The following is a 12,306-nucleotide window of genomic DNA, read 5'->3' as shown; positions in this document are numbered from 1 at the left end:
AGCTCATCGCCTTCAAGCTCCTCAACAGATTCCTCCCCAGAGACATCCCCTTGTCCAGCAGTCTTCCGGGGAGCTTACAGCCACGGGACGGATCCCCCACGGCCAGATCGCGAAGGGACTCGGGAGGATCGGCGTCCTCAAAGCGGTCATGGGAAGACTCAGACTCGGACGTTATCGCATCTTGGGATAGTGGGTCCATGGAGGTTTGTTGCGCTTGAGCTTCCATCTGCGCGGCCTGGCGAGCTCTTGCGAGGCCTGCTTGAGCGCGTGCGGCGGCCGCCATATGGGCTTTGTTTCGTCGAGGCATGTTGTCGGTGAGTATCAGGGACAGGGATAATCAGGTAGTATTGTGATTGAAAAAGCATACTACTCTACATGCTGTATCGTGGTCGGTATGTACTATACTATATATGGTATGTCGGTCAATCCAAGTGGCGGGCCAAGCATCGCCGACCCCGCCCGACACGCTGAGCAAAAACCGTTGACTCGAAAGTAAGGCCGTGTCACGTGATCATTAAGCGCGCGCTTAACTGCGTACAAAAGTGGATGCCACTAATTGAACTGCACCATAGATTTTGGGTCCGGGTAAGGATCATCCTGTTATCGGGTGGCCTTATCGCACCGCTCTCTTGCATTCAGAGCCGTACATCCTCACCGTTGCTTGCTCGGTCGAGGATACCACACCAAACAACCTCACAATCGAATTCCTAGCTTCAGGAAGTCACTGGCACCAAAGGCGTCAACTATGTCTATCCATTTCGTTAAGCGCTCTCAATGCCATCTGGCTTGGGACAACAGGTACGGACCGCGGCTATGATCTATCACTCCTCTCTGTCTCAAGGCGTTGCGCAGCATTTCCCCCGTCATCCACATATCCTCGGGAGAGACAGTCACCTTCGACTGTCTTGACGCGTCTAACGGCCAGATCACTGCCTCGTCTGACATCACGTCCCTCGCGTCCCTCGTCTTTTCCCAATTAGATCAAGTCAATGGCCCAGTACACATTTCCGGAGCGCAGCCTGGCGACACCCTCCGCGTTGACGTCCTCGGCATCGAGACAGCGGACTGGGGCTGGACAGCGCTCATACCTGGCTTTGGGCTGCTCGCGGACGAATTTCCCGAGCCTGCGCTCAAGGTCTGGAAGCTCGTCCGGAAAGTGGACGGAAAGGACGTTTGTGGCAACGGCGAGTATGGATACGGGTGGTTCGATGAGGAGAAGGGGATCAAGATCCCGCTGAAGCCGTTTGCGGGGGAGATGGGCGTCGCTCCGGGGAAGGCCGGGGCGCATTCGACGATTCCTCCGTACGCGACTGGAGGAAACATCGATACGAGGCATCTGACCGCAGGATCAACGTTGTACCTGCCCATAGAGGCGGAAGGCGCGCTTTTCTCGATTGGTGTACGTAGAGTCCCTTGAAGCAGACATGATTGGCAAAGCTTGCTGATGGTGGTTTATAGGATGGCCATGCAGCGCAGGGAGACGGCGAGGTCTGCGGTATGCATGTCCCTCTCTCTGTTTGGAACCTGAGCTATATTCTTATGGTGTTTCTCGAAGGGACCGCAATCGAGACGCCAATGAAAGTCTCGGTAAGACTCACGGTCTTGAAAGACAAGCCATACGTAAAGACTCCACACTTCACTGCGCACAACCCTCATGCAGGAACCGAGCAATTTTATTGCACGACAGGCGTCGACGCAGGTACGCGCGAGCTGGTCCTCCTCCGCAGCTGAACTGTTGAGCACCGCGTTCATGTAGACATCCGAGATGCGACCCGAGCCGCTGTCCGAAACATGATCGCGTTCCTCAAAGCGGAGCACGGTCTGAGCGCAGTTGAGGCGTACATGCTATGCAGTGTCGCAGGCGACCTGCGCATGCACGAAGTAGTGAGTGCATGCCTTCCGTACGAGGGACTGATGAGTCTTAATGGCATCACTTCGCTCGCGCCAGGTCGACATGCCCAACTATGTGGTGCGTAAAACGTTACACAAGGAATGCTGTCGATATGGGAATGTTCTGACTTGCACCATTGACTTAGATCGGTATGATGCTGCCGAAGTCGGTATTTACGCAAGCGTCATGAAACTTGACTTCGTGGTATTATTTGAATTGATTCATTTGGCGGCCCTATCCTGGGCCTTTTCGACCTTGAAACAAGCTGCATGAGCTTCAGCGAGCGTCGCAGGAGATGAACAACTGCGGAGGCTTACAGTCAAGAGAGGACTATTAAGTGCAATGACGCTGTTCTCAAAACGACGAGTGCCTCCTAGTAGATTGCTTGAGTGGGATAAGTACTTACTCTGAGTCGGATTTGAAGAAGTCCAACTCAGACGGCGTTGGCCGCGCTGCCCTTGAGCTTGGACCCTGCCCTGATAGGCGCCTTGAGACATGTCTCTCAGGCTCAAGCGCTCAAGTCCGAGTCCGTTTCTAACCTTCACATGATTGAACTAAGGTACATGCCGTACTGATACAGATTCGACAGAGAGGGAGGGAACTACGCAACTGAACTAGCAGGCCAGACAGCCGGTCTTGCATCAAGCTCCTCGCAGCTTGTTTCCTGGTGCGATTGCCAACAGTGCTCGTTCCGGCACTCGCCTTACTCGTATGACATACGCTGAATTCATTGTCCAGACCGCGGTTCCAGCATAATTGCAGGCGACCCAGATGGAGCCTTTGATATCTTAATTATTTCAGGCTTACGACGTGAGGCAGTGGGGACATTCAAGTAAGTCCCTGATTAACTTCTCGCAGTTGCCCCGCGCAAGGCAGTCCTTGTCAGCACAGCCGCACTAGGGTTGGTTAGTTCGGTGATGTGATGTTGCACATCCAGGAAGCGCTGCATTGCAACAACACAGCCTGCAAGAAACAGGCGAGCCCGCACGAGGAGCGTGGGTTTCCTCCGCGAACGCAGGCATCCGGCCTCCCCACCATATTTGAGATCAAGCACCGAGGCCTACGCTCTCAGGCCTTGTCCCAAAGAGAATTGACCATGGTCCTTAGAGATCAATCCCCCCCGGCTCGCACGGCTGGGCGTAGCCCTTCAAGGACGAATTAACAGAGGTGTGTGATGTCGATTTAAGCAGAGGCTGTTCAGGTATCTTCGCTTCTCGGCATGACTTCGTCGTTGACAACGAGAAGCGATATGTCTCCATGCCGATATAGCATCTACTGTAATAGTGCCCCGAGAGCGGGCTGCGATCACTTGGGCTTTGTGGGTGCAATAGGCAGGGAAGTAGGGTGACTTCCTTTCTTGGCAGTCGAATTTGATATCCTTTCACCCTCTGACCAAATGCAACTGATAGCGCTGCTTCATCCGTCTCCGAACATCAATGTTGCCTTCGGCGAACACCCTATCATGTTTGAGCCTCTACAACGGAGGCACAGGTACTCGGATACCAATATGCTGCGCAGTGCATGTTGCCTACAAGAGCACTCGACTGCATTCGAACTATACCTGCGTTCGTCTTTTCAACCATTCCTCCTTACGAGTCTGCTTGAGGCAGCTCCCTGGAATATTCAAATGTTCTCTTTGAACATGTTCTGTAGATGTACCTCTGCCCTCGTACTTCTCTTGGTGCTCAGTAGCTCTCGTGAGTTCCCTCCGCGTTAGTTCCTGAGACCAATGTTGACATGCACGCAGATGTTGTAGCGGCACCAGCTGTGGTCTCTCTAGTCATTCCAGGCGCATCACCAGACCAAGCGGTCTCCGCGAGCTTCCTCGGCGTCGACGGAACAGGGGCAGAGGAAGTAATTTCATGGTCGCTTGCCCCTGGAACTGCTAGCGGGTCCTTCACCAACACCGCTCCCATAGATGGTATGTCCAGATGTAAATGAATCTATAGTAATGTCCACCCAATACCAATCCCGTCATCCCAGGTATCCTTATTGCAGGGCCGTCGGGAATCCAGCTGGTTGGTGCTAGCCGTACCAGCGTAGTGGAGGGGACGACTATAGCCATCACGGCTTCGATTGATTGCTTGCCAATCGCGACTGCGAGCGCAAGCGGCGATGATCTCTCGGTTTCTTGTGCAGTAGCCGGCCAAGCCGTGGCAGCCGCTGAGAGCAGCACGACCACCATCGACGTTACGACCACCATCGTCACAAGTGCACCCAATATTGCGGCGCAGGTGCCCGATAGTGGGCCTGGTGCAATACCGACTACTGCCTCTGCCAACCCGACAGGTAGCGCCCCTGCGCCTCAGGTTACTAGTGGAGTGGCGGCTCAGAACACCGATGGGACGGTCGTCCAAAGCACCAGCGCACCCGCCTCCAGTACCAATAGTGCACCAAGTTTAGCGACGTCGACCTCAAACAGCGCGGCAAAGGCGGGTCTCATTGGCTCATCTGGTTGGGGTATCATAGGCGTAGCGGGTCTTCTATTCACGGGCCTCATCTGATGTGGGTGGAAGCAGTCTGTGACAAAAACAATATTGGGATCGCTTCAAATGTGTGCAGTAGTATTGACATACCTGTGCGGGGGAGTAAGAGGTAGTCAACAACGACTCCACGTCTTGGGAAGACCGGATTTGCTGTTGGAACCGCAATGAAGTGGCATGCGAAAGTTTTCCGAAGATTCATATGCATCAGTAGACTGGTTGCCACATAACGGTGGCTTTCTCAGGCTAAGAAAAGCACAACTTGAAAGGGTAGCCTGATCACTGTGAGTGCAATGTATGAAAGGCGACGAGGAAAGTCCGAAACGTAGACCGGAAGTGGCTCACGAGCGCGCGCGAACTTGGTCCGAGCAAGCGCAGCAGCAGTCATCCATAGAAGTCAAGGCGTCCGGTCGCCTCCCGGAGAAGAACTGTTACAACCGCCGGCCCTGCGATTGGGAATGGCTACTTCCAATAGTTGTTGCCGTTATTGAGGGTTACATCAAGCCATAAGCCCAGATGCAGAGACGGTGACGGATTTCGCAAACTCCGAGCTGCAACTTCAGAGAGTTAGTCAAGATGCTGAGCATATACCGGATCAACGCCGAGACAGGGAAGAGTCACATCTCAACAGCTGTTCCTGATACTCCAAAGCAAGCAAATTCCGTGCCGCTGCAGCTCCGCGAAGGCGTATGCTTGCGTTCTTCTATTATTCAATGACCCCTATCAGCGTTCATTCAAGTACACACGAATGCTTTGGCTTGCATATATGAACACTATGGAACGGATGGTGAAGTGCTGCTGACCAATATCCATCTCAACATGACTGTCAATACCGACGGTACGACTGCAGGCTCTCCTACACCTCGCGACCCGAAGGCGTTCCCTATTGACGAGAGAGCCTTCAAACGCCTCAAACCCGAAGACCTCCAATTCATTAAGAACTTGACTGGTCTCACGGACGACGAAGCCCTTGAGAAGCATGTCGTGAGCTTGCAGAAGGAGGCATATGAGGTAGGTCTCCAGATTCACGTACTTATTCCGAACACGTCTCACAGCTCTGTGGTACCAGATATACCCTTACCAGTGCATCCGATTCTACTCATTTGCAACGTAAGCCATACAACGCGCTCGCTCGCTCGCGTTAGAAACAGGTCAACGGACCTTGCTCTCTTCAGGACGAGAATACCGCTTGTACCAAATTATGCCCATGTCGTGAAACTTGGACAGGAACGCGAAGATGCTATTCTCCTTGACGTTGGATGCTGCTGTGTGTCTCACGACTCGATACATGAGTTGCTGTCCCGCTCATCCCTATTGTTTCCCGTCCAGTCGGATCGGATAGCCGGAAAGTCGCTGTAGACGGATGGCCGGCAAAGAACATCGTCGCCACTGACATTCACGGAGGCAGGTCCTCGTGTATACTCTTTGATCAGCCCGAACAAACGTAACTTATATGCAATGCGCTCAGATTATTGGAACCTGGGTCACAAACTCTTCCGATCTAGCCAGGAAACCTTCCCTGCAACCTTCCTCGCAGGGGACTGCTTGAATCCGGATTTCGTCGGGGACTCTTCTCCCCTCAAGTCCGGAGGGCCAGCTGAGGTTCCGAGGCCGACGCTCTCAACGCTCACGACACTCGCGCCTCTCCGTGGACATGTCTCCGCGATCCACATCGGCAACGTCTTTCATCTATTCACTGAAGAGCAGCAGGCCTACCTCGCGCGAGTCCTCGCTGGGCTGCTGTCCTTTGAACCAGGATCGATCATTGTTGGCTCTCACAGTGCAAGCAACGTGAAGGGTTTCAGAACCTCCTTCTATGGAGGGAGCGCGATCACCCAGTTCTGTCACTGCCCGGAGAGCTGGACGGCATTGTGGGATGGAGAGGTGTTCGAGAAGGGCACGGTCAAGGTTGACACGAAATTATACGAGCACAAGGACGCACTTGGGGCCGGTAGTGGGTTTTACGGCTTGTCCTGGTCCGTAATGAGGGTCTGAGCGAAGTACGGGCGTGAACCAGAGATGGGGTTACACATGCGTGTACGCGCACCATGTATCTATGTAAGATCCAGGTTTCAACACCTCTCAGCCTGATACCAATGGTATCCTGCGCCCCGGCGCAGCGACGACAGGAGAATGGATCACGAAAGTCGTGCGAGATCTTAGCTTATCGAAAGGGTGCGTATCGTTCAATGATGTGGGCAACAAGAATGTGTGATAGCTGAACATGCCCAGACACTCGAAGGAAGAGCTGGTTGGTGGTCGTATGAATTCCGCGCGTTCCCTCAGCGCATTCGACCAACCTGTTTCAAGCAGGTCATACCCAACGAGAAACGTTCATTAATGATACATCACCAAAAATGCAGGCATGCAGAGCCTCATCGGAACGTCCGCGATTGGTTCCCGCTCTTGGGTTGGCTGTGCGCCTTCGGTGCCGCGCCGAAGTTGCCGTAATAAGCCGCGTTCGACCCTGCCGTACACAGCTCAACATACAGTAAGGATGGTAAGGGCGGTCGCAAATGCTTACCCTTGGCGCGCTTTTGCTTCTTTTTCGCGCCAGAGGCATTCGCGCGCTCGTAGTCCGAGCCATCGTCCAAAATGTTCGGTGCAGATGCGTAGTCGAACGCTTCAACCTCCTCCATGGGACTGGTGTCTTGTGTAGCCCCGGAGTCGGACGCGTTCGTAGCTTTTTCTGTGACGCCCTTCCTCTTCTTCCGCTTAGGCTGGCCAACAACCACTATCGTGTCGTCGACAGGTTCCGCGTCCCGTTTCCGCTGAGATGCAGGGACGAACGGAAGTTCTTCCACCCCGTCATTCTTGAGCACGTCTGGATCGTCTGGGGTGGACACAATGGGCGTCACACTCGTCTCCGAATTGACAGATACGATCTTGGGCACTGTGGGCGCGATGACGAGTGCGCTGTGTATACGACTGGCGGCCTCGAGGAAGCGCGTCTTGTGAGGTGCGATCCGTTGGGATAGCTTTGTAACGTCAGCGTGGTCAGTTCCAGAGAACAAAGTGCTACAGAAACAGGAGACGTACAGAGACAGCATCAGACTTTCCGCCTAGAAGTGAGCTACGCGACGTGATGGGTAGTGTCGTCGCGGCATTCCGTAGCAGCGAAGGTCCGAATAGCGTAGATGACGAAGCTGTTATGGAGGACGCTTCATCAAGACGTGAGCATAGGGTCGACCTATACGTGTTCTCAATTAGCTCACCATTCACCCACAGGGAAGCCGGAGATACGGTCGACGCCATGCTCGTAGCCGTAACAACCGTCGTCAAAGGGTCGTCGACTGACATAATTTCCTCACCCTCTACACTCGCAGTCACTTCTGCGCCGCGTTCCGTTGTGCTACCGGAGCCCAGCGCCCCTTTGACAGCGTCCCGGATCGCGTCCAGCAATTCCTTGGCTCGCCGTCGGATAACCGATGGCACAGGATGGAACACAGAGAGTAGCGCCGCCATGTCAGCAGGTGTCCGCTCCGCGAGCGAGAAGATGTAATGGTTCGGCAGAACATATCTATTTGTCCAACCTGGTCAGCGTGCTTGCCGGTAGACAGTACAGAACGACGCATACCGTGTGCTCTCGTCCTCTTCGCGAGCGATCTTATCCCGCCATGCATGCACTGCACGGTAGACAGCGCGCTGAACGTTCACAGCAGCACCCGTGTTTGTTTCCGCCATGCTCCCGATAAGCAATGTCTTGTTCCACTTGCGCGCCATCGTATCCCACCCGCCTGGGCCCAAACCAAACTCAGCATCGTAGATCTCCTTCTCGTAGACCCGCAACGCGGTCTCTTCCGAACGTGACAGTACCTCTCGGACAAGTACGTGTGCAGGAGGGATCGAGGGATCCGGTGGTGGGGTTGACGTAGGAGATGATGGGCTCTGTGCGCGGGACTGGGCACGAGACTGAGCGCGGTCGAGGAGAGCATTGCGGAGGTTATCATAGATGAACAGGAGGAAATGAGTATCCGAGCGGGCATACTGGAGCATTTCCTTCGGTAATGGCCTACATGTGTGCGCTGCTTAGCATGGCGAAACGACTAGTAGAAGCGGCATCATACCGTATGCGCCAGTCCGCAAGTTGATATCGCTTGTCCGCAGTGAAGTCGCAGTACATCTCCAGCAAGCTCGCGAGGCCGTGCCTGGGAAAGTCTGACATGTGGTCTGAGCTCGAGACTACGGACAGAGACTAGGAACATACCTAGTACTTTGGATGCGTGGTACGTATCGAAGAGGTTGACGATGTAGAGGTTGAAATCTTGCTGAAGCCATACGATATCGCTTTCGGCGCCATGTAGCACCTGCATATAGTCAGCATTCTTGCACATAGAATCGGCGCGCGCGTGCATATACCTTGACAATATTGGGATCCGTGAACACTTCGTTCAGTTCCTCCAGCTCTTCCCTCAGAGCGAGCGTATCGACCACAAAGTCCTCATCGCGGGTGCTGATTTGCATCAGACACACGAAGCCACTGAATGTGCGATAGTTATGGTACTCCAAGTCGATCGCGATCTCACTCGCGGGACGGAGCTTGTCAAGCATCGTCGCGAAATCTTCTGGAGTTGATACCCAAGAGAATGGAGTCTCCTCGAAAGAGCGTGGCGAGATAGGTGGCGCTGACGTGAACATGCGCGAAGGGTAGGCTATATGCCTGATTTCGTAGCGGTAGGGATGTAGCCTCCAGAAGACGTGTGAACATGGGGACGACATCGGGTACACGAAAGACTTACGATGTTGAAGGCTCTTCTCCTTCCTCTCCAAGGTTGTATCCGAGGGGGACTTGAGCATTATACTTATGCTTCAAGGTAGGAGTCCACGCCGTGTGACGGTTGTTGTTGACTTTCCTCTTGAAGGAGAGCTGCGGCTTTGCAAGGTACGACGCGTGTTGTAACGCCGGATCGAGACGTCCCTGAACCCCTGCTGGCTTCTTCTGTACAGGAGGTTTGACTCAGGTACATGACTTAATTACATAGAAGTGGACATACTTTCTGAGCGGTTGCGGGAGTCGGATTCACCGCAATCGCGGGGACTTTGAGATTACCAAGGAATTGATCTATGCCAATATCCTGCATCCTGAAATCGTATCTTCGCGCAGGATCATAATGCGCTGCAATTACTCACCGCGTTTTCAAGCAACTGGTCCATAGCATCCACGACCATTGAGTGGAAGTTGTCTACAACATCGTCCTGTGTTTCTAATCGCGCCTTGCCCTTCCCGCGGGAGGTGTTAGCTGCATTTGCAGTGGTAGACAAGGTCAGGAGCTTGTTCGTGAGAGATAGCACCCGAGCAGAACATTGGTCTAGTCGTTTCGCAAATTCCGGGTGAATGGAACGGTGGAAGGGGATGTCAGCAGGCAGTGAAACAGCCGCGTGTGTCGCCTTGAGAGCCGAGCCCTGCAGCCGGCCGTTATAATCGTTGAAAGACGAGGACGATAGATCGGATGATAAGGACATTGCGGACAGAGCCAAGCTCAATGCCGCAAACAACGAGGACTTCAGAAATTTCGACCCTGGCCGTACGTGACGCATTGTGTCACATGTATGTTGTGGGTTACGTCACGTTTGCTCAGGCCGCCGCCACCAACGAGCTCACCGTCTGCTACGACGACCGTCATCCTTCGTGCAGTCTCCAGCCATGTCAAACACGATCGCTTTGTGAGTAATAACTATTGAACGCGCGACCCTTCAGGCTCATGTGCTGTGCAGGTACCCGCTGTCCAACTTCACCTTCAGGTATGCCGGCATGCTCAACTGTAGCTCGCTTGTACTCACGCAGTATGTTCCGGCAGCACTAAGGAGGCTCAGCCTGAGGAGGATCCATCCGTGTCCGCGCGTCTGCAGCGTCTGCAAAACAACTACGAGGACTTTGGTATGAGGAGGACAGTGGAGGGGATTCTGGTCGTGCATGACCATGGGCACCCGCATATACTCATGCTTCAAATCGCCAACGCGTTCTTCAAGCTGTATGTACTCCTCTACTCCGCTTTGTACTGTACTTGTCTGCTTAAGTCGTCTCAACGCGTCGGAAATTCGTGCATCTGCACATACACAGCCCTGGTGACTACTTGAAGCCAGGAGAAGACGAGATTGAGGGATTGAAGAAGCGTCTGGATGACCGGCTCGCCCCCCCAACAGATTCCCGGCAGTTCAATTCGTCGCATGGCGTCGACAATGAGTGGGAGATTGGTGACTGCCTCGCCCAGTGGTGGCGTCCCAACTTCGAGACTTTCATGGTGCGTACTTCTTCGTCTCTCTATATCTCCAAAGCTCCATGCCGTCGCGCCTGCCTTCGCCGTTCGATGACACTCACGCCACATGCGGTATACTCCTCACAGTACCCATTCATTCCTGCGCATATCACTAAGCCAAAGGAGTGCAAGAAGCTGTTCCTCGTCCAGATGCCTGAGCGGAGTAAGTGGCTGTAATGCAGAAGTGAGGCGGGGCTGGCACTGAATTGGCTGTCGTACAGAGGTACTTGCTGTGCCAAAGAACATGAAGCTGCTCGCCATACCGCTGTTCGAGCTCTACGACAATGCGGCCCGGTACGTCCTCGTTTCACACGCATAGATGTGTTTCTCGGCGTGTGCTGACTGGTCTGCAGCTACGGCCCTCAGCTCTCCGCTATCCCGCACCTTCTCTCTCGGTGGGTTGTCCTCCGGGACATCTTCTTCGCGCATATATAGACTGATCCGCTGTCCGCCAGGTACAACTTCATCTACCAGTAGAGTTCTTCACACGATGCAAAAGTAACTGTTTCGTCTTGGCTCATAGCTCTCGCGTGTAATCAATCGCTGCATGTTTTCTCGCACTATATCGCTTAGCTGTGAATAGATATCCCCCATTACCTTGTAATCTGCCAGACCTGACGTTGAGCCCTCGTTATATTTGGATGTCTGACGTCTGTGCCTGAAAAGTACAGCCGGATCATGGTCGTCTCGTCAGATGAAACCGCCGGCTTGCTCTTCTGCGCTAGGGCGCCTAACTGTCCTCACCCTGTACTTCTCCCATCATGATCTCCACGACTCGTCAGACTTGCCTCCTGGCTCCTTCGAAAAGTCTGGGACCGCAGGTCTATATCTTAAGTCGTCAGATCTCAACACCCGAACGCTGCGGCGAAGACTAGCTGCCACTGATATGGCTTTTGTGGCCCGAGATGTTGGGAACCTCTCGACCTCGACTATGCGACATTTTGATAGCTCTGCTGCGAACGTCTATGGTGCAGTTCACTTAAACACCTCCACTTTTGTGCGCAATTAAGCGCGCGCTTATATGTCACGTGACTTGGCAGTATGCTCGAATCGGTTGTCGTTACTTACCAGGCTGCACAGATGGAAGTGCAAGCCCAAGGAACCTCCATAGAGCCGTTATCCCACAACACGATAGTGTTTGAACCCTCCCATGCATGGCCCAAGTGTAGAACAATCACTCAGCACGCGTCGTACGCGGGACTGATATGTATTAATAGTACCTGTAGAACAATCACTACGGGATGTTAATCAGTATAAGTAGATGAAGTAAGTAACAAACGTATACTCACCTCAGCACGCGTCGTACGCGGGACTGAGGTGAGCCAACGTAAATCGAAGGGAATAAGTACATTACTGGGACAAGACGTTCCCGGTACAAGACAAATGAGTCGTCGTATTCACGAACAAAACAAAGGTGAAACTTATGCGAGCGCAACAAGGCGCGACAAGACGCGTCAACGGCGCGACTAGACTGTCCGCCCGGAACACGGCCGAGGCTCGCACCACGCTTGCCTCGCCGTCCAAACTCCAACACCAAGTTCAAGGATGCCGATCTGTACAGGCAATGGTATGGTGTTATATAAGCATAAAATTACTCTTTGGGGATATAGACGCCCAGATCACGTGCCGTGGCAGAACTGGTACGGCCATTTTTGCCAGTTCTCACCCTATCGAG

The 12,306-nt window shown here is 53.6% G+C and overlaps 5 protein-coding genes across 5 annotated transcripts; 3 read left to right on the top strand and 2 right to left on the bottom strand.

The window, feature by feature from the left end:
- The first annotated feature begins 700 nt into the window (after positions 1-700).
- On the top strand, positions 701-2,140 carry DICSQDRAFT_105292 (Formamidase). Its single transcript, XM_007365294.1, has 7 exons — positions 701-798; positions 853-1,399; positions 1,459-1,495; positions 1,556-1,699; positions 1,757-1,884; positions 1,949-1,969; positions 2,037-2,140. The coding sequence occupies exons 1-7, from the start codon at positions 746-748 to the stop codon at positions 2,079-2,081; spliced, it is 975 nt and encodes a 324-aa protein (XP_007365356.1). The 5' UTR covers positions 701-745; the 3' UTR covers positions 2,082-2,140.
- Positions 2,141-3,638: 1,498 nt separating this feature from the next.
- Positions 3,639-4,444, bottom strand: DICSQDRAFT_136208 (uncharacterized protein; the record flags this gene model as incomplete). The annotated part of the gene is made up of 2 exons (XM_007365293.1): positions 3,875-4,444; positions 3,639-3,812 (listed from the first exon to the last, which is right to left on the bottom strand). Coding segments are annotated over exons 1-2 (393 nt in total), but the record flags the coding sequence as incomplete, so codon positions are not given.
- A 749-nt stretch (positions 4,445-5,193) lies between these two features.
- Positions 5,194-6,369, top strand: DICSQDRAFT_146836 (uncharacterized protein; the record flags this gene model as incomplete). The annotated part of the gene is made up of 5 exons (XM_007365292.1): positions 5,194-5,385; positions 5,444-5,484; positions 5,550-5,641; positions 5,704-5,778; positions 5,843-6,369. The coding sequence occupies 5 exons, from the start codon at positions 5,194-5,196 to the stop codon at positions 6,367-6,369; spliced, it is 927 nt and encodes a 308-aa protein (XP_007365354.1).
- Positions 6,370-6,749: 380 nt separating this feature from the next.
- Positions 6,750-9,837, bottom strand: DICSQDRAFT_59413 (uncharacterized protein; the record flags this gene model as incomplete). Its single annotated transcript, XM_007365291.1, has 10 exons — positions 6,750-6,841; positions 6,899-7,352; positions 7,414-7,894; positions 7,952-8,386; positions 8,442-8,532; positions 8,582-8,681; positions 8,734-9,061; positions 9,114-9,300; positions 9,365-9,449; positions 9,505-9,837. The coding sequence occupies 10 exons, from the start codon at positions 9,835-9,837 to the stop codon at positions 6,750-6,752; spliced, it is 2,586 nt and encodes an 861-aa protein (XP_007365353.1).
- Positions 9,838-9,971: 134 nt separating this feature from the next.
- Positions 9,972-11,240, top strand: DICSQDRAFT_105283 (cleavage and polyadenylation specific factor 5). Its single transcript, XM_007365290.1, has 8 exons — positions 9,972-10,038; positions 10,090-10,116; positions 10,173-10,346; positions 10,436-10,616; positions 10,719-10,794; positions 10,853-10,925; positions 10,985-11,026; positions 11,087-11,240. The coding sequence occupies exons 1-8, from the start codon at positions 10,019-10,021 to the stop codon at positions 11,106-11,108; spliced, it is 615 nt and encodes a 204-aa protein (XP_007365352.1). The 5' UTR covers positions 9,972-10,018; the 3' UTR covers positions 11,109-11,240.
- The last annotated feature ends 1,066 nt before the right edge of the window (positions 11,241-12,306 follow it).

This window comes from Dichomitus squalens, assembly GCF_000275845.1.
Source record: "Dichomitus squalens LYAD-421 SS1 unplaced genomic scaffold DICSQscaffold_11, whole genome shotgun sequence".
NCBI classification, from domain to species: domain Eukaryota; kingdom Fungi; phylum Basidiomycota; class Agaricomycetes; order Polyporales; family Polyporaceae; genus Dichomitus; species Dichomitus squalens.
The sequence above is the reverse complement of the archived record's forward strand: the minus strand, read 5'-3'. Positions and strand labels throughout refer to the sequence as shown.

Coding starts and splice junctions, on each gene's coding strand:
- DICSQDRAFT_105292 (XM_007365294.1), top strand. CDS start 746: ATGTCTATCCATTTCGTTAAGCGCTCTCAATGCCATCTGGCTTGGGAC. Junction 1,496..1,555: donor GGGAGACGGCGAGGTCTGCG/GTATGCATGTCC, acceptor TGTTTCTCGAAG/GGACCGCAATCGAGACGCCA. Junction 1,970..2,036: donor TCGACATGCCCAACTATGTG/GTGCGTAAAACG, acceptor CCATTGACTTAG/ATCGGTATGATGCTGCCGAA.
- DICSQDRAFT_105283 (XM_007365290.1), top strand. CDS start 10,019: ATGTCAAACACGATCGCTTT. Junction 10,795..10,852: donor CGTCCAGATGCCTGAGCGGA/GTAAGTGGCTGT, acceptor GCTGTCGTACAG/AGGTACTTGCTGTGCCAAAG. Junction 10,926..10,984: donor CTCTACGACAATGCGGCCCG/GTACGTCCTCGT, acceptor ACTGGTCTGCAG/CTACGGCCCTCAGCTCTCCG.